The sequence below is a fragment of the Lontra canadensis genome, unplaced genomic scaffold, assembly GCF_010015895.1.
Source record: "Lontra canadensis isolate GAN:19392208 unplaced genomic scaffold, GSC_riverotter_1.0 scaffold317, whole genome shotgun sequence".
NCBI classification, from domain to species: domain Eukaryota; kingdom Metazoa; phylum Chordata; class Mammalia; order Carnivora; family Mustelidae; genus Lontra; species Lontra canadensis.
In genome coordinates, this window is record NW_022631311.1 from 55,237 (window position 1) to 75,871 (window position 20,635).

Consider the following 20,635-nt stretch of genomic DNA (forward strand, 5'->3'; position numbering starts at 1 on the left):
AAACAACACAGTAGTCCTGTCTAGGATCACTCATCACAAAACAACGTAGCAGAGATGGTAGTAATAATTGAAAAGTTTGAAATACTGTGAGAATTCCCAAAACGTGACACATAAAGTGAGCAAATGCTGTTGGGAAAATGGTGCCAGTAGAATTGCTCAATTCTAGTTCAATTCAAGGTTGCCGCAAACCTTCAATTTGTGTAAAAAAACAAAAACAACCAAACCACACACGATATCTGTGAAGCACAATAAAATAATGCCTCTGTTCATTTCTGGAAATGCTACAAACATTCATTAATGCTTAGTATATGCAATGCACTTTAAGAGATGAGATGAATAGCACATGTTCTCCGCCCTGTAGAAATCCAGTCCGGTGGGTAAGACCGATGAGTTTTGGAGGGGTGGGTACGGTGCAGGTCAGAGTAGGATTGCAACTAACAGCTATAGCGAGCTGTGTGCAGCACTAAAAATGAAGTGTAAGCCTAGCAGGTGGGAGCCCACGGGAGAGCGACTCTGACACTTGGGGGTAGGAGGCCATTGCACCCCGTGTTGTCAAAGTTGAGGCCCGGCGTCATAAAGACCTTTCTTCCCAACCCTTTTGAGAAGTTTGTGTTTTATTACCAAGTCGGTGAGGAACCACTGCAGGTTCTTCCTGCGTGTGTGTATTACCTGATAGTCTTCTATTTTTGTTGTTTCTTGTTTTGTGTTTTCCTCAGAATTGTTTCTCTGAGGTGGCACTGCTTGATGAAAACGGAGATGCATTTTAAGATTCTGAAAATGTACTGTCAAGGTGTTGTCTGTAAAATACAGCATATTTCATAGGATCTCTCCTTTATACGGAACTATGGACATCTATAAAGGTCTGACCTAAGGAAGTTTTTCTCCAAACCAGGGTGCTTGTGAGGTGTCTCTCCTGAGTCAATCTGGTGCTTAGGAAGTTGGAAATTACTGTTTTCTACCCTCAGAGCATCAGTGAGATCTCTGCTGGACTCTTACAGATTCTAAGGTCAAGATTCTTCCAGTTGGAGTCCTCACCGGTCTCTCCTTACAGAGTGGTTCTGATAATCTACAAGCTTTGCCAAATCTATCAGTAGCTCTTCTGGGGTTTTTGCCATTGGTATTCAAGATGTTTATAGCCTTTTTGTAAAATGGAACCAAGGAGAGCATTCCCCTCTAAAGTAGTAATTCATGGATGCCTAGTCTCCCCGCCCCCCCGCTGCTTTGAAGAATCGTCTTCATTTTCTCACTTCATCTGCCAGCCTCATCAGAACCTTCCTTTTGCTCTTACATCTTTTTTTTTTCATTTTTAAATTTTTATTTATTTATTTTTCATTTATTTAAAAAAAATTTTTTTTTCTGCTCTTGCATCTTTAAGACCGTTGGTTTAAAGGTTCTGTTTAGGAAGCCTGGCCTCTGGGCTTCCCAAGCTACATTTTCTGTTGATTTGTTTTATTCCTTCAAATGGGCCTTACTTTTCTCTTTCTTCGTACGCCTTGTGAATTTTTTGTTGTTGAAAACTCGACATTTGAATCTTCTAGTTCAGTAGCTCTGGAAATTAGGCTTTCCCTCTTCAGAGTTTTAGGTGATTGTTTTAGGGTGTCTCTGTGCTGGGGATCAGTCTGCGGTGAATGCTTAAATTTTCTGGCTGTATTTCCCTGGGCAGAGGCTGTGTTTTTCTGAATTTTCCCATATGTGATTTTCTTTTTCAATGTCTAGAAAAACCAGGTGCTGTCCACAAGGACATTCAGAAGCTCTATTACTCAGTGGAGGTTGGAAGAGTGGCTGGCTTCTGTGAAGGCTCTTCCTTCGTGATCAGAAGCAGCCACTCACAGGCAGAACCCAGAACTCTAGTATTTAGAGGCAAAGGTTTTTATTGCCTACTCTGGTTCCAGCAAGACAAACTGTGGGTGTGGATTTCATCTCTCGGGCTGGCCAGTAGAGTCTGGGTGACGCCTACTTCCACCTCTAATCATTGCAGTTTACCAGTCAGGGTTTCCCCTGAGAGCTGTAAGTTTTCAAGTAGACATCTTGTACTCCAGAGTTATCACTAGATACTTTCTTCTGGTACAGTTGTCTAGGTGGCAAGTTGGATTTCTGGTGCTTCCTACTCTACCATCTTCCCTGACATCACTTCCTCTACATCTTTGATCTTTATCTTGCTTTCTGGAAAATTTTTTCAGCTTTATCCTCCAACTCTGCTACTAAATGTTTTGAATGTTTTGTTGCTGTTGTCATATTTATAATTCTAAGTGCATTTTCTGATTTTGTTTTGTTTTGGGTTTTTTTTGTTGTTGTTTGTTTTTTTTGGATAATCTGTTTTTTCACGGGTGAACTTTTTTTTTCCTCGGAAGATGCTAATACAGTGTCTTTCCATGTTATTCTGCTCCCTGCATTATCTGTCTTTCCTCTGGGTTGTTTTTAACCTGTTTTCTCTCTTTCACAATGGAGGCTTTCCTCAAATTTCTAGCAATCTTTGTTCACATTTAACAAGAGGGTTCTAAAAGCTGACTGGAAGGTGTTTTAATTACTACAGCACTGTCCAAGAGGAGCATAATGTGAGCCACATATGTAATATCAGATTTTCTGGTAGCTACTTTTAAAAAGCAAAGCAGATGAAGTTAACAATATATTTTATTTTACCCAATAGAGGCATAATATTATTTCAACATATTTTAACCAGTATAAAACTTATTGATGAGATATTTTATATTTCTTTCTGCATTGTCTTCAAAACCCAGTGCATATTTTATTAACATAGCAGCACATTTTAATTCATACACTAAATTTTCATCTGAATTACTTGATCCATTTTTAGATTTGTAAAACTTAGCATTGAAAAGTGGATTCACATAGTTCTTGTAAACATATCTTGTTCTAAATATACTTAAAATTTTCGATAACTGCATCAAGTATCAGAAGAATAACTTTGATATTTGCATCCACATTGACAAAACTGTTCATCTTTTTATTGGAAGAATTGATTTGATTTTGAACCAAAAGCATATCATTTTGAAAACTGTTATTTGTTCAGGTAAATTCAACTCAGTATTATCATCATCAAATTTGGCATAAGGCATTACATAAAATGGAAACAAAGCTGAACTTATTCATATCAACAAACCAGTCTTTACATTTGTCTTTTTTTTTTGCAGTTAACTTGCATAAAGCACTATTGATTACATTTAAAATTTGCATATTGACCCAATGTTAGAAAAATGTGTACAGTTGTCATTTTTTTATTTGTATTACGAAATGTTTCCGTTTTAACTAAATTATTTTAACTAAATTTTTCACCTAAGTAGGTAAAATTTTTCCTGTCGTAAGGAGCTTCAAATTCAGCTTATTCGTGCTCAGTGTTATGTTAAGGAGAATTATCATACTGACACTTTTTGTCCTTGATTATATGCCAGGCATTCCTTTCATTTTAAGAAACCCTTGAATTGGAATGCCTCGTACAGGAAGTCTTTGTAAAAATTCTCTTATGACTCAACCAAGGAACATTAATAAAAACACAGATCATTAAAAACATTACTGATTCCATAACCTGGCAATGGTTAATTTATAGCATTTGCACATATATATTGAAGAATTTTAACATCTGTATTCATGACTCATTAGAGTTTGCTTTGGAAAACAACATAAATATTTTCAATAGTTATCAGACAGTGGAACAAAGCAATGAGGAAAACAACATTCTCTTGCTTTAAAATTCCAGTATTTGATCTTTTGATTTAACATAGCTGGAGTCTCATTCTTATGATAGAAACTAATTTTTCTATGTCTAGCTGAAATTCTTTGACAGGTGAAAAAAATATCAAAAATTAAACCTGTCATGAGTTTGAGTTTCTAGGCAATGAATTGACATTTCTTCATAAATTTGGTTGTTCTTTGAGACAAAATGTACCAAAATTTTCAACAATCGCTGTCTTACATCACATGACTCATCTAAAGCTGAAAGTACATACTTGCAACTTTTAAAATTGTGAAACAATTAATCTTTGATAGTATTAGCAACTTCTTGTATCCTATGATCAACGTTGTTTAGGTTAATTGAAAATCTCAACTCTTGTAAATGTCTTTTTAAGTCTTATAATTTTCTAACTAAATTATCATAACTGAAATAATCATTCCTTTTTACCATCTTTCCAGCGAAGATTTTGTGTTTGTGTGTGTGTGTGTGTGTGTTCAAGAATTCAAGTATTGTATAACTGGCCAACTTTACAAGCTCAAAAATCCTGTTAAAAAGTGTTTAAATTTTTTTGATGGGAATTGCTCATTTCATGTGACTAATTTCATGGATTTTTTTTTTTTTCTGTTAGAATACTTATTGAACTCACTAGATTGTTGCTGGAAATGACAAATGCTAGCTGTTGTCTTAAATATTGTCTACTCTATCTAACACTTTTATATACAACGAGCAGCTTTTTCATTTCACTGCATCTGCAGTAAATTGCAATCGCCATTCAGCGTTAAATGTGCACTAGACCCTCTTCCCCTATTCTCTTTACTAGTTGTAGTACTCGCTTCTGTAGTGTACTGAATTCTGCCTCAGTATTATGCCTTCGTTTAAAATTTAAATGTTTTCCCGTATTTTTTTAATCTAGAAAATAACTAAAATTAAAATAGTGCATATCTCAGTTGATGATTCTGATTTGCATAAGTATCACTGTAACTTGTGCTGTCTGCCTTGGTATACTTGAACTTGTGCTAGCCACATAAAATATCCAAGTAAATGCATCGTGATGTTATTCCAGTGCATAGAAGAAAATCATCTGAATCAAATCAATCTGTTGATACTGCCTAGATTGGTGAAGTGTTTATCTGTAATCCTAGAACTAATGCACGTTCCTGTCTAAGCATTACAGTACAACATCCTACGCGATGCAACAGTTAAAGTGAATTGTAGTTCTATGAAAACAATAAAGTTGTGTTTAATGGGAAGACATTGACTCTGCTTCGGTTTTTTCAGTCTCAGAATGTGGCAGTGTTCATTACCGTGGTTCTCAGTAGATTTATGTGGCTACCGTATTGGACAATACAGGGTCGGAGTAAGCAGCGCTAGCCAGGGAGCCCAAGAGATCCAAGTGGCTTAACTGAATAACAGTTCATTTCCCAGACAGGCTTCCTGCATTTTGTTGCGTTCCAACATTTTGTAGCTATGCCATTGGGAGGCCCCAGAGGCAAAGAAGTCAAGAACGGGAGCATTATACATTTATACATATATATTTAAACACTAACCTGGAAGCAGCTTAGAACCATGGGTCCTGGGGCTCCTGTGGTTGGTTAGGCATCTGCCTTCAGCTCAGGTTATGATCTCAGGGTCCTGGGATGGAGCCCCATATCAGACTCGCTACTCAGTGGGGAGTCTGCTTCTCCCTCTCCCCCGGCTGCTTTCTTGCTTGCATGCTCTCCCTCAAATAAATGAATAAAATTTTTAAAGAGATCAATCAAAAGGAACCATGGGTCCCCACTGGGTGCCAAGATGTCCCAGGTCACTGTAGAGAACTCATAGGGGTTTCCCAGGATATTTTACATATTAGGAAAACACAGCATAGCACCAACTACTATTGTCTGGACCTTTTTAGCAAATGGGGCAGTTAGGTATTTCTTACCTAATTGCGCCTAAGGGCACTGTGAAAAGCTGATTGTGGTGCTAAGGATGCTCTAACCCGGAAACTGGGAACATGTGGCTTAGAAATCATTTCTGTTCTTTTCCATTGGCCAGAAATCAGTCACATGACACCTCACCACAGAGGAGGCTGGGAAATTGTCTTCCCCTCATTGTGAGCACATGGATTGCGTCAGCCACAACCTGTCCTGATCACTATGTCCTTTCGTGATTCCCCCCACACAGTACCTATCCTCTTTTCCTAAGGGAGGCAATCCAAAGTCTGTTGATGAATGTTTCCACCTGCAAGTCCAGGGTCTCTTAGAAGCTTGAGTACATGGGAGTGGTAGGTCAATTTGTGGGCTTCACAGAAGGACGATTGTCACTTAGTTTTTGCCTTGGGGACCCCCAAATGTCAGTGTCTGTCAGTCATCCTTGAAGCAGTGTAATTTCTCAGGAAGGATCTATAGGATTCTAGAGAGGGAGCTAAACTGCCAGGGTTCATACAGCTGGCTATTGTGGGCTAGGTGGAAGAAAGCAGCCTTGTGGGATGGGAGTTGAAGTCCACTCACACCCCCGCCTTAGACTTCCACTTAATCTGTTTTCAACCTGACATCTCATTTCCACCTTCTTCCAGGGCGGAGGGACCCTAGTTAAAAGCCTTTCAGGTTCCACTTGGTAACAGTTCATACTTCAGTTTTCTCTGGGGGGTTATGGATAGATAAATGCCAAGCAAGGTAGGAGTGGTACTGTAGGCTTGAACTACTCCTCTTCCCTTCTCTTCTCTCTTTCTCCCTCCCTCCTTTCCTTCCTTTCTAAGATTTTATTTATTTGAGAGAGAGAGAGAGAGAGAGAGAACACAAGCAAGGGGAGGGGAAGGGGCAGAGGGAGAAGCAGGCTCCCCACTGAGCAGGAAGCTGGATGTGGGGCTTGATCCCAGGACCCTGAGATCATGACCTGAGCTGAAGGCAGAGGCTTAACCCACTGAGCCACCCAGGTGCCCCTTGAACCGCTCTTTTTGTACTTTTCAAGTACTATCTTTGTAGCCTCCTTGGTTGCCTCCTCACTTCCAGATTACCTGACATCTACACTTCCCAAATCTTTATAGGTTTTATCAGTACCCTTTGGAAGAAGGCAGTTGTGCCTTTTTTTTTTTTTTTTTTTTTTTTGCCTGTCCTGTCAATGCAAGTTCCTAAACAGTATGTGTCTTCATACAATATTGCTTGGGGTTTCATGTGTTTCTTAATTTTTTAAGCATAAAGAGTGATGATTTGGTATATATATTGTGAAATGATCCCCCTCTCCAGTTGAGTTAATTCATACATCCATCACTTTACATATTTACCTTTTTTTGAGGGGAACATTTTAAATTCTACTCCTAGCAAATTTCAATTATATAATGCAGTGTTATCAACTACGCTCATCATGTTACACACTAACAAGTCCTTAGGACTTAGTTATCTAATAACTGAATTTGTACCCCTTTACCAACCTCTTCCTATTTCTTACCACCTCCAACCCCTGGCAACTACTTTTCTACTGTTCCCATGAGTTCGACTTTTTCCTTTCCTTTTTAGATTCCACATATAAGTGATGCCACCTAGTATTTGTCTTTTCCTGGCTTGTTTCACTAAGCATAATGCCCTGTTTTATCCATGTTGCAAATGGCAATTTCCTTTTCTAAAGCTGAAGGATATTTGTGTGTGTGAGAGTGTTTTCTTTATCCATTCATCTCTTAATGGACACTACGTTGTTTTCATACCTTGGCTATCGTGAATAATACTGCAAAAATTCATTTCTTTGAAGTGTACAATTTAGTGGTTTTAGTATTGTCACAAAGATGTGCAACTATTACCACTATAGGGGTGCCTGTGTGGCTCAGTCAGTTAATTGTTAGCCTTTGGCTCAGGTCATGATACCAGGATCCTGGAATCAAGCCCCATATGGGGCTCCCTGCTCAGCCGGGAGCCTGCTTCTCCCTCTCTCTCAGCCCCTCCCTCTGCTCATGCTTGCTATCTCAAATAAATAAAATCGTTTTTTAAAAAAAAAAGAAAAAAAAACTATCACCACTATATAATTCAAGAATATTTTTATCTCTCCCCAAATCAATTCCATACCTATTAGCCATCACTTCCTACTTCCCCCTTCCCAATCTGTACAACCACTAATCTACTTTGTCTCTAAATTTGCCTGTTTTTCTGGACATTCCATATAAATAGAATCATACAGGGGCACCTGGGTGGCTCAGTAGTTACATGTCTGTCTTGGGCTCAGGTCATGATCTGGGAGTTACTGGGATGGAATCCTGTATCAGGCTCCTTGCTCAGCAGGGAGTCTGCTTCTCCTTCTCCCTTTCTCTCTCATTCACTCTCTCTCCCAAATAAGTAAATAAAATCTTTTTTTAAAAAATCATACAATGAATGGCCTTTTGTGTCTGTTTTCTTTCAGTTAGCCTGATGTTTCTAAAAATCTATGTTGTAGCGTGTATCAGTACTTCATTCCTTTTTATGGCTGAATAGTGTTCCATTGTACGGATATACCACATTACAGCCATTCATCATTTGATGGACATTGGGTTGTTTCTTCTTTGGGCTATTATGAATAATGCTGCTATGAACATTTGGGTATAAGTTTTTGTGTGGACGTATGATTTCAATTCTTTGGTGTATACCAGTGAGTGAAACTGTGAGTGTGGTGTACATGGCAACTCTGCCTAGCATTTTGAAGAATTCCTGAACTGTTTCCCAGAGGGGTCCCACCACTTTACATCCCCATCAGCAATGTGTGAGTAAATTGGCAGAATCGATTTTTCACCTCTTTGCCATCGCTTGTTATTGCCTGTCTTTCTTATGACAACGGGTTACAAAAATCCTACTGGTTCCTCTTAATTTTTCTTAAATGGAGTTTGTTTTTCTGTTTCTTATGACCTAGGTTGTTTTGGATGATTTTCCAGACAAGAAGGCAGATTTCTTACTCCCTTAAAATTAGAAGCTCTGTAGATCTTGTTAAACTTTTTCAATTGGGCTGATAATACGCTGTCAGTATTGATGTCCTGCCTGGTTCTTTATCTGGAAATTCTTCATCTTTCATTTGTAGGCTGTTGACTGTCACTTTACTATGAAATTGCACTGAAAAAATTATATTCTTGGGACATACACAAGTTCACAGAACATAAACTCCAAATACTTGAATTGTGGACTATTGCATGCTGGCAAAAATCACAATGAGTTGTATCATATCAAGTCCAATTAGCCACTTGGCAATAGTTGTATTAAGCATCAGGCTAAAACACTATGGCAAGTATTTTAAATGAGTTAATCTTCTGAAACTAATGATATACATAATTAACTGAATTTAAGTAAAATAAAACTTTAAAAATGAGTTATTCTGAAATACTGTATTAAAAAGGGCACTCTTTTAATACTTTATTACAAAAATGCATAATTGTGCATAGACTGAGAGATGTATTTTAAAACTTTCCCAAGCTCTAGCAATAACTAAAAAATGCAATGGAAAAAAATCCTATTCACATTAGTAGCAAAACAATGAAACACACATCTTTGTGTTTTGAGTGGGTGAGTCTAGATATGGAACCAAGTACCTACAAATAGAAAACATAGTAAAAGATATATTTCAAGTCAATGAAGGAAAGATGGATTCCATAAATGATGTAGGGAAAACTGGCTTATAACTTGGAAAAAATTAAGACAGATACCTATTTTACTGTTGGGACCAAGATAAATTCCAGAAGATGTAGATGGAAGTGGGGGAAACAGGAAGCCCTGTGTTCCTCCTGTCTCCTCTGAAGTTGAAAATATTAATGCCTGCTTGGGAGGCTTTCCCAAAAAGTACATACTGTGTGGTTGTGGATCTCTCAGACTTCGGCCTTACCCTGGCTGATTATTGTCTGTCTCTCTCCCTCTGAGTAAGTCAGGAGTCTGTGGTAGTTTGGTATCTGGAAAGCTCCTATCTTGTGGCCCATGTTTTTTGCACTGGACATATTTTTTCTTCTTTTTAAAAATTAAGTGTGTTGAGGTATAATTTACATATAATAAGATGCACAGAGACTTGTGCTATTGGAGTTGAAGCCCAAGAACAGAAATCTCCATGGGCACCAGTAGCACCATGGTGGGAAAACTTGCACTGTAATTGCTGAAGGTTCAGTATGAATATCTTTGAGTTAAAGACACCAGAGGTGCCCATCTTGGGTGAGTGTACCCCCACACTTTCCTGAGTTTTCACTCATACATATGTTTTACTTTCCCCATATGGAATGGGGAGGGCAAGGACTTTTGTTTCTTTAATTGTATTTTTAATAGTGGATAAATAATTTGTAAGATTCAGAATTTAAAAAGCACAAAATGTTATATAGTGTGAAGTTTCTTTCTTATCCCTGCCCTTCAGGCACTCCTCAGTTCTCTTCCCTGGAGACGAATTGTATCAAAACTTATTGATACATACCTATGGAACAATAAATCCCTTCCTTGGTGTGATGTTATTAGACTCAGCTGCCTTGAGACCACCATACATTAGCAATGATTATTTCTTCTCATGTAATAAGCAATGAGGGTGGTAACTTTATGACTTCACTAATTTCTACAGGAAGGTAGCTAAATGTACTGTGTCCCTAATACAGGCTATGCATTATGCAGGTGTTTGTGTTTTGTTTTAAAGATTTTTTAATTTTTTATTTTAGAGAGACAGTGTGTATGCAGTGAGGGGAAAGGGATCAAAGGAGAGGGAGAGAATCTGAAGCAGACTTCCCACTGACCTTGGAGCCTGACGCAGAAATCGGTCCTACAACCCTGAGATCATGACCTGAGCTGAAATCAAGAGTCAGTTGTTTAACGGGCTGAGCCACCCAGGTACCCCTATGCTGGTGTTTTAAATAAATTTGTAATACATATATAAAGCTGATGATACTATCCTCACTTTACAGATCAGAAAAAAAAAAAAAAATCAGAACTCCAAAGTCACCGAAGCAGTAAACTTTTGGACTCCAAACCATTAGTTTGCACCATAAGCCAGAAGGAACAGTAATAGGGAGTGAGGTGATTGGCCATTATCCACTGTGAAATTTTCACTCTCTATTCCAATTACATACCAGTTAACTGTGTTTTATTAGGTAGATGAAACTCATCACAATGACTGTTTCTTAGATAATAAAGGTAAAACATATTTTTACTAAATGGTTAAAAAGAAATTAATCATCCAAATGCTAGATTCCATGTGTCATTTTTTTCATGCTTTCACTATTGTTTTTCCCAAATTATCTCCTTTCAGCATTCCCATAAATGCAGCTGGCATGTTTTCAAATCCTTCAGTGATGTATTCGTGGTATTGGATTTTACCCTGTATCAGAACGACAACAAATATAACAGATTAATTTCATATTCTAAATGATACTCTTCTCATCAAATTAATCAGGTACACTATGGGAAACCTGGAAATCTAAGATGGAGGCTCTGTCCACCCCCCCATGAACTTATAATCGATCTTGGGGCATGATCCACAAAGTACAAATAAAACTTTGATAATAGGTATTAGATCACAGCATAATAATAGGAGAAGTGTCACAGGAAGTGAACAAGCAATTTCTAAGTAAATTATATGGGAAGTTTAATAAGGTGATGATCTCAGAGGAGATGGAAGAAGATGGAAAAAGGGGCCCCCTTGCAGGATATTATCTGCTTTAATCCTTCCGGTTGCTTCATGATGTAGCATCATGGCCTCTTTGATCCCTGAAGAGGCTGAGCCTGTTTGGCAAATGTAAATACCATGGTAGTGTAATAGTCTGCCCTCACATCCAGCCCAGATTCTTTCAATATATGTTGAATATTCATTTAGGAGTGTGAGAGGGAAGGGTTCATTTACTGAGGATTTATTTTTCTTTCTACTACAAGGCAGTCTACTAAGTGGAATTAATTTACATTTTCAAGGTTTTTTTTTTAAAGGGGCCTTATGTGGAGACCGGAGTTACTTACTTACTTACTTTCCTAATATACTGACATCACTTACTTTCCTAATATATTCCAGTGATGGCTCAGCACCTGGTATGGATTTACAGAGGGACTGTTTGCCTGGTGGTCGTGCAACTAATATGTATGGAAGCTGGGATTTGAACCCTTGACTAGAAAGCCCCAGCTTTTTCCTGTTCTTAAAGAGACAAAGAACCTGGAAAGGGGTTAAAAGCTGTAACCCAAAGTTTAAAAGTTCAAAGTAGAGGATGAATACTAATATAAAAGTGTTAATAATATGGTAAATTAAGGTACAGCATACAGGGGGGTGCCTGGGTGGCTCAGTAGGTTAAAGCCTCTGCCTTCGGTTCAGGTCGTGATCCCAGAGTCCTGGGATCGAGCCCCGCTTCGGGCTCTCTGCTCAGCAGGGAGCCTGTTTCCTCCCCTCTTTCTGCCTGCCTCTCTGCCTACTTGTGATCTCTGTCTGTCAAAAAAAAAAAAAAAAAAAAGTACAGCATACAGGGCCTATGGAAACTCTTTGTACTGACTTTGTGATTTTTATTTTTTTAAGATTTTATTTATTTATTTGACAGAGACACAGCAGAGACAGAGAGAGAGAGAGAGAGCACAAGCAGGGGATGAGGCAGAGGGAGAAGCAGATTCCCCACTGAGCAGGGAGCCCAATTTGGGGCTCGATCCCAGGACCCTGAGATCATGACCTGAGCCAAGGGCAGCCACTTAATGACTGAGCCACCCAGGCACCCCCTAACTTTGTGATTTTTCTGTAAATTGAAAACGATTCTAAAAGAAAAGTGTATTTTTCAGAAGGCGAAGTGATGAGGAAAAAAAAATAAGAGAGAAATTAGGGGCGCCTGGGTGGCTCAGTGGGTTAAGCCTCTGCCTTCGGTTCAGGTCATGATCTCAGGGTCCTGGGATCGAGTCCCGCATCGGGCTCTCTGCTTAGCAGGGAGCCTGCTTCCCTCTCTCTCTCTGCCTGCCTCTCTGTCAACTTATGATCTTTCTCTGTCAAATAAATAAATAAAATCTTTAAAAAAAAGAGAGAGAGAAATTAGGCCAATTTACTAGTTACTGAAAACAAAACTGTCATTAGGTCCATTCTGTCAGAAGGAGGCATGCAGGACCCCAGCACAGTGGCTTCGTGTCATCAGCTGTGACCGTGGGAGGGATAGATCAGATTTCACCAACAGGGACAAAGAGGATCCACACTGGGAACTTAAAAATCATTCAGCTCTTCTCAGCTTCCTGGAAAGAGCCCAGCTCAGCACTCCAAGTGCTGGACTGGGAAAAGCACCAAGCTCCGTGGCTGCCAGAAGAGCAATCTTTTGCTCTGGGTTGGGAAACGATGATCAAGCCAGGAGCTTAGAAGTGTGATACTGCTTCCCCTCTAACACTAAAATGATGGCCCTTGGTTGCTATGCAGTGTTCTGAATAACCATGTGGTGTACGGTGGGACAGTATCACAGCACGGGACAAGGGGATAGGCTTCTCCTGTGGATCTGAGGTCATGGCCCTAAGAAGACACCAACCAAGGGCCTGGAAGCCCACAGCACGATTATATACATCTCCGGATGTATTCGACAATGCACAAATGTTACCGCCTTTGTGGAGGTTACATTCTCACCACAGGGAGACGGGCGACAAATATGCGAGAATTATAGAATACATTATGTTAAAAGGTGATCATTGCTATGGGTAAAAGCAAGATAAGGAGGATCAAGAATGAAGGGGGATTGCAGGCACACCTGTGTGGCTCCGTCGGTTAAGCATCAGACTCTTGGTTTCTGCTCAGGTCATGATCTCAAGGTTGTGATCTCAGGGTCATGGGATCAAGCCCCTCAGTGGATTCTGTGCTGAGTGTACAATCTGCTTGTCCTCCCCCCACCCACCCTGGCTTGCAAGCACACACACTCACATGCATGCTCTCTCCCCAAAAATAAATAAATTTTTAAAAATGAGGGGGGATTGCAATTTAAAATAGGGCCATTTTAAAAGTTGCCTCATTCAGCAGGTAGTTTTTAACAAAGTCCTAAAGGGAATGAGCAAATTAAGGAAGCAGTTACAGAGGGACAGAGGGAGGTGGGGAGAGATTGGGCAGAGTGAGCACGGGGGTGAATGCTAAGAAATAAAATTACAGAGGTAATGAAGGTCAGATCATGTATAGCCTTGTAGGTTTTATTCTATATGAAATGGGGAGTTTTGCAGAGATCTGAGCTGAAGAATGACATGGTTTGTTGTGCTTTAAAAGGTCACTCTGGCAGCTGTGTTGGGAATTGTCTGTTGGGACATAAAGTCAGGAGATCACACAGAGGCTCCTGCAACATCCAGGCTAGAACGGATGGTGGCCTGGACATGGGTGGAAGTAGCGGAGGTGGAACAGCTGGCCAGATTCTGTGGGTATCTTGAAGATTGAGCCAACAGAATTTGCTGACAGAGGAGGTGTGGGTAGGAGAGAAAGAAAGGAATCAAAGACATGATTTCAAGGTTTTTAGATTGAGCAACTAGGAGGATAGAATTGCTGTAACTGACATGGTGAGATCTGTATATGGAATGGGTCTGGCAGGAAAGATCAAGACATATTTAGTTTTTGACGTGTTGAGTCAAAGATGTGTATTACTCATGCGCGTGTAGCTGCTGCTGAGCAGCCAAGAGTCCGAGGCAGAGCCCCAGGCTGGAGACAGACGTTCAGGAGCCGTCAGCATCTGGAGGATATTTAAGGCCAAGAGCCAGGCTGAGCTATGTAAGGGATAGGTAGACTGTGGGTAGAGAAGAAAAGAAGCCCAGTGAACCCAGTCCCATCCCTTGGGACACTCTGTTATTCATTTGTAGAGCAGGAAAGGAGCTGGCAGAGGAGGAGATCCTCTGAGAAGGACAAATCTTCAAGGAAAACCGAGAGCCCAGGGAAGAAAGTGTACTGAGGAGAGCGTGATCACCTCTGTCAAATGCTCGCCACAGCCACAGGATGTGAGCCACTGACCCTTGCAGTTCACAGCATGAGGACATCATCAGCCTTGACAAAGGCAATCTGGTAGAATGGCAAGAGGGTACAAGCCTGATACGTGGGTTTAAGAAAGAATGGACAGAGAGGAACTGAGGACAGTGAGTGTAAACAACTCTCTCTGGGATTTTATTCTAAAAGGGGGAGCAGGGAGATGCACCTGTATTCGCCGTGGAGGTGAAACCTATAGTGTGGAGAGGGAATGGGTTCTTGTGTGCAACAGGGGGACAGTTACCTCCATGACCCACTGCAGCAAGTCTTTCAGAGCCTTCTGGCGGACCTCTCCTTGCCAGCGGGTGACGATGAACCCTTCCATGCGGAGCTCCTGATAGATAATGTTCTCTGGGGGTGGGCCTGTGAATGGGAGGACACATTTAGGTGACAGGGTCCAGGGAGGTGGCCGTGGCAAAAACACAAGCAGTACAAGTCACGTCACTGTTCTAGATTTCTCCACTCGTTTCTGATCCATGGGGCTCTCCATAAATCAACCTGGCCTCTGAGGCAGTCAGAATCACAGTCCCCAAAGATGGCTGTGAATTTCTTGCCTTGCGTGGCAAAAGGGACTGTGCAGGTATGATCAAGTTAAGAGCCTTTAGCTGAAGAGATTATTGGGTATTACTCAGTGGGCCCATTATAATCACGAGCGTCCCTGTAAAGGAGGCAGAAAAATCAGAAGCAGGAAAAAATGTGCAATGCTGGAAACACAGATCAGAGTGAGTAAGAGAGAGAGGGAGAGATACTGGGAGACTCTGTGCTGTGGGCTTTGTGGATGGAGGAAGGGACCACGAGCCAGGGAATGCAGCAGCCTCTAGAAGCTGGAAAAGGCAAGTTAACAGCCAGTTGAGCCTTCAGAAAGAATTCAGCCCTACTGACCCATTGTAGACTTTTGATCCCCAGAACTATAAGACAATAAATCTGTGTTGTTGCTAGCCACTAAACTTGAGATAATTTGTCACAGCAGCAATCGGACTGACACATACTCAGAGCCCTTACACAGGCCAGGAAGCCAGCAGATGTTCAGCCTTCACCTGCTAGGGGCAAGACCCACCAAAAACGTCCTGAACAGTTCTATGGAAAAGAAAGAGGTCCTGAAGATAACCTGGGGAAATATTTCTGTGCTACTCAGGCATAAATACCCTGATAGTCCCAATACTTCACATGTTCTTTTCTTTATGACTTACTGCACTCATTCTATGGCATAGCCCTTTCTCTTGTTCTCTTCTCAAAGCAGATATAAAAAAGCTATTGAGAGAGCCAAGAGAGAACAGATCAAGAGGCTCAGTGATTCTACCTGTCCCGGGCCTCATCATTTTGGGATACCATGAGTCGGCCCAAACAGCGGTCTCGCAATTTGGTGTGTATGAGAATCACATGGAGAGTTCGTGGAAAGAGGACTCTGGCTGCTCCCCCAATTTCTGATTGTGGATATGGAGTGGATCCCAAGAATCTATATTTCTATAGTTCTCAGGAGAGGATGATGCTGTTGATCCTGGGCCCACACTTTGAGAACCACCAGCCTAGAAAAAGCCCTAGGCTACCGGGCAGCCTATTAAGAAGGTAGTACACTTCTGTGTGTGAGAGAAAAGGGTGTGTTGTTGTCTGGCTTGTTTTCCCAAGGATCTGAAGGGACCGGAAACCGAGGGAATGACCCCTGAGCATAGTGTGAAAAGTTCCAGGAAGTCAGGTGAAAATGCCCAGGAAGAAGAGCCAAGGTGACTGGCAGAATTTTTTTGTGACGTCCTTGGTGACTGGCATCACTCAAGCTGAAGGTTCCCACTCAGTATTTTGAAGAAAGTCACAGGAGCAGTAAGAAAAATGGGGCTTTTTCCTAAATCAAAAGAAACTGTTGCAAGATGAGTGAGACATGAGGGTGACACAGAAGAGTGGCACATCCAGACGCTAGGTTCCTCTGGCACAAAGAGGGCTTCTTCAGAAGACCCACAGCAACCATATTTCTTTTTAGGTTAGGGATTGGAATCCTTATTTCCTCATCTTGGAAGGGGATGAAATACTATTTCTGGGCTTATCCGCCCTGATGGGAATACGGTTTCTTTATTGGGATCAATAAGAATACGGCAGGGAGGGAAAAATAAAACAAGATGAAATCAGAGAGGGAGACAAACCATAAGAGATAAACTGAAGGTTGCTGCAGGGGAGGGGGGTGGCGGGATGAGGTAACTGGGTGATGGGCATTAAAGGGGGGCACTTGATGGAATGAGCACTGGATATTATATACAACTGATGAATCAAGAAACTAATAATACACTATATGTTAATTAATTGAATTTAAATTAAAAAAAGTTGAGGCACCTGGATGACTCAGTTGACTATCTGCCTTTAGCTCAGGTCATGATCTCAGGGTTCTGGGACTGAGCCCCATGTTGGGCTCCCTGCTCAGCGGGAGTCTGCCTCTCCCTCTCCCTCTACTTCCTCCCCGCCAACTCATGCTCTGTCTCTGAAATAAATAAAATCTTAAAAAAATAAAACAAAGTATAGTTAAAACCCATCAAAGAAAAAAAAAAAGAATGTGGCACTTTAATGTGGCATTAAAGCCGGGAAATAATTAATTACCCCTGAGCTATCCTAACAGTGAAATATGTCAGAATTTCTGGAGATCAGAGGCAGGGCAGAATCTCGTCTAAAATGGATGGACAAGGCCAGCTGATGTCTCAAAGACCTATCTGAGCAGCTGAACTTCCAAACCCTAATTGCTAAAAAGACTAGATCAAGTTACTGGACCCAAAATATTTGGCTGTACCTAATTGGACTACGGTCAAGAAAATGCATCCTGGAGCTTTGCTCAATGGGCAGGCAGAAGATTTCCCATGATTCTAGCTTAGCTTCAGTTAGGAAAATACAGGGGAAAAAGTCTTTGACAATAAGACTGCCAAATGTACCTGGAGTCTTCTTAGAGAAGGTAGTATCTTTGATTTTTCACAACCAAGAGGGAATCTACAAGCTGTCCTTTCTCAGCCCCTTCCAGTCTTGCTCACTTGTCTCAATGTGGTTGTGGGGTTGTTGACTAGCTGGGCTCTAGGGTTTCATTCCCATAAGTGAAACCCATCACGGAATGAACACCCAATTTATTTATGGCTATCCTTCCAGATCCCGAAGACACTCTCCAAGATTCCTTTTTGCTCTTTTTTCTCCTTTTTTTGGACCACAGATAAATCTGTAATCTCACGAACAGCACAGAGCTGTGGCAGTCTTGAGGGACGCCTGCATGGCTCAGTCTATTGAGTGACTGACTCTTGGTTTCCATTCGGGTCTTGATCTCAGTGTTGTGGGATCAGGCCCCATGTTAGCTTGGGGTCTGCATGAGATTCTCTCCCTCAGCCTCTTCTCCTCGCCTGCACTGGCTCCCTCTCTCTCTAAAATAAAGTTTAAAAAATAAAACAAAACAAAAGAATCTCAAAAAATAAAAAAGAATTGTAGTAGAGAAGGACTCTGTATGAGGAGTTCAGAAGACCTGTCTTTTAGTCTCTTGCTGATAGGATTTAAAAAGCGTCTGGTCAGGGCACCTGGTTGGCTCAGTGGGTTAAGCCTCTGCCTTCGGCTCAGGTCATGATCTCAGGGTCCTGGGATGGAGCCCCGCATTGGGCTCTCTGCTCAGCGGGGAGCCTGCTTCCCCTTCTCTCTCTCTGCCTGCCTCTCTGCCTGCTTATGATCTCTATCAAGTAAAAAATAAAATCTTTAAAAAAAAAAAAAGCCTCTGGTCCTCTTGTCATTCATCTCCCAACCCACGGAGTAAGAGGCATGTATCATGTCTCTCAGAGAAGCAGGACTTAAGGAATACAGTTCTCTAGTTGATACTGCTTTTGGATCTCTGTGGTATGGAGGGGAGGGGGCGGTGTCTGCATAGGAGAGTGGAGAAGTGGGGGACAGTGGCACAGCAGAAACAAAACAAGGACAATCCAGGAACAGAGGGGAAATGCACACTCCTTTCCCTCTCATTGGAAATGGTCAGTTTGGGGGAGCCAGGGTGTCCTGCTGCTCTAGGAACCACCACCACTACCATCGGAAGGAAATGAAAGCTCATTGTTCCCTTTACCCGTCAAGTCATCCTCCCCCCAACCCCATACCTCCCCAGCAACGTCTCAAGTATCCTACAGAACCCTTACACTGCACCAGCCAGACCAAGGTGTTCTGTTTCTAAACCAAATCATGGTTTCCTTTTTACAACTTTGCCCAAAACAATAGGTAAAAAACGAAAACTTTTAAAAATTATCAACATGCTTCTATATTTTTAGATTCTGTTATTTCTCGATATCAAAATGTGATACAAGCTATTTAGTACAAATATATGAAATTATATAGTTTTAGTTTAATAAACACTATTTCATCAAGAATATCAGGAAGGCTTTTTAACATTTTGATAGTCACTGGCCTATAGCACATCCATGAATCTTCTCCTTGTCTCGTCTTTCTACCTCTGTGATCACGTGCATGAGCTCATTACCTGGGGGAAGCGGGCGAGTACTATTGTATGTAGAGATGGCCCCACATATAGCAACTCTTCCAAATTTCTTCATCTGGGGAATAACAATGTTTGAAAACTCTCCACCTACCTACACAGACAGGATGAAAACAAAACCCATGTTAAATAATCTAAACACTAGAAGACTCAGGAGAAGTCACATCCATCATTTCACAAAATTTATTCTAGAATTAAAAAAAAAAAAACCTGATTGAGTTAGCACAGCAGTGCAGAAAATTGCAGTTGGAAAAAGACACGAGAGGCTGGGCATTTCTATTTGTAGGAACATACCATATATAACTTATACGTTTTATTTTATTATTTATTTGGAGTTCTCTGATCAGTTCAGTAATCTCATTGCCCCTATTGAAGAGCATGGAAAAAATACTCAAAAGTCACATCAAGGACAAAGCTGGAGGACTCACACTTTCCAATTTCAAAACTTACTACAAAGCTGTACCAAGCAAGACAGTGTGGGCACAGACATATAGATCAACAGAACTAACTTGAGAGTCCAGAAATAAACCCTTACTTTATGGTTCATTGATTTTTGACAAGAGGGCCAAAACAATGTAATAGGAGGAAAAAATAGTCTTTTCAACACATGGTGTAGAATAACTGGATATGGAAAAGAATGAAAACAGACCCCTTCTTACACAATACACAAAAATTAACTTAAAATGTATCATGGACCCAAATATAAGGCTAACACCATAAAACTCTTAGAAAAAAAGAAAAAAAAATAGGAGTAAATCTTTGTGACCTTGGATAAGGCAAGGCCTTTTTAGACATGACACCAAACGCCCAACCAACAAAAGGAGAAATAAATCGGCCTTCATCAAAATTTAAAACTTTTGTGTTTCAAAGGACACCATCAAGAAAGTGAAAGAAAAGCAAAAAAGAAAGTGAAAAACAATTCATAGAACAGGAGAAAAGAATTGCACACCAGAGCCAATCCTCCTTATTAGTATATTCCGTATTTGAGAATGGGATTACTTGCTAACATTTATTTATAACCCGGAAATCAACACTCACAGAGCTTGCCTAATCATTTGGAGACAAGCCTAGAGCCGCGGAAGAGACACAAAGTTCCCAGGCAAGGTCAACAAAGGCCAAGGCTCTGTCTTCTTTTTTCAGCTCTCCCAGAGATTACTGGGGAAGGAAAGCAGCAGAGGGCAGTGCAGAGTGGATAAAAAAGCTCCAGCTCTGGGGCTGGGTAGATGGAGTGTGAATCCCAAATATGGGATGAGTTTGTGGGGCAGCCTCGGGTAAGCTTCTTACCACTTCTGAACCTCCTTTTCTCTTTTGAAAAATAAAGAAAGGGGCCCCTGGGTGGCTCAGTCGTTAAGCATCTGCTTTCCACTTAGGTCATGATCCCAGAGTCTGGGGATTGAGCCCAGCATTGGGCTCCCTGCTCAGTGGGAAGCCTGCTTCTCCCTCTCCCACTCCCCCTGCTTGTGTTTCCTCTCTCCCCATCTCTGTCAAATAAACAAAATCTTTTTAAAAAGGAAAAGAAAAATAAAGAAAATAGAAGCTTGTAGGGAAGAACTGTTTTTAGTATTTAAGATGATAATCTA

General features: G+C 40.9%; 1 protein-coding gene and 2 long non-coding RNA genes across 5 annotated transcripts in view; 1 reads left to right on the forward strand and 2 right to left on the reverse strand.

Annotated features, from left to right (window-relative positions):
* Window positions 1-10,392, reverse strand: part of LOC116862760 — a 19,601-nt gene extending 9,209 nt beyond the window's left edge. The window contains exon 1 of the long non-coding RNA XR_004381690.1: window positions 9,671-10,392. This is a non-coding gene — a long non-coding RNA (uncharacterized LOC116862760). The remainder of the gene's footprint in view (window positions 1-9,670) is intronic.
* The window catches only part of LOC116862761, a 24,016-nt gene continuing 5,685 nt past the window's right edge, over window positions 2,305-20,635 (forward strand). The window contains exons 1-2 of the long non-coding RNA XR_004381691.1: window positions 2,305-3,260; window positions 7,857-7,858. This is a non-coding gene — a long non-coding RNA (uncharacterized LOC116862761). The remainder of the gene's footprint in view (window positions 3,261-7,856; window positions 7,859-20,635) is intronic.
* Window positions 10,710-20,635, reverse strand: part of LOC116862758 (prostaglandin reductase 1) — a 24,225-nt gene continuing 14,299 nt past the window's right edge. For all 3 annotated transcript variants that reach the window (XM_032850166.1, XM_032850168.1, XM_032850165.1), the window contains 3 exons: window positions 19,041-19,149; window positions 14,817-14,935; window positions 10,710-10,960 (listed from right to left, as the gene is read on the reverse strand). In XM_032850166.1, the coding sequence (XP_032706057.1) occupies window positions 10,850-10,960; window positions 14,817-14,935; window positions 19,041-19,149 (339 nt within the window). In that variant the 3' untranslated portion in view covers window positions 10,710-10,849. The remainder of the gene's footprint in view (window positions 10,961-14,816; window positions 14,936-19,040; window positions 19,150-20,635) is intronic.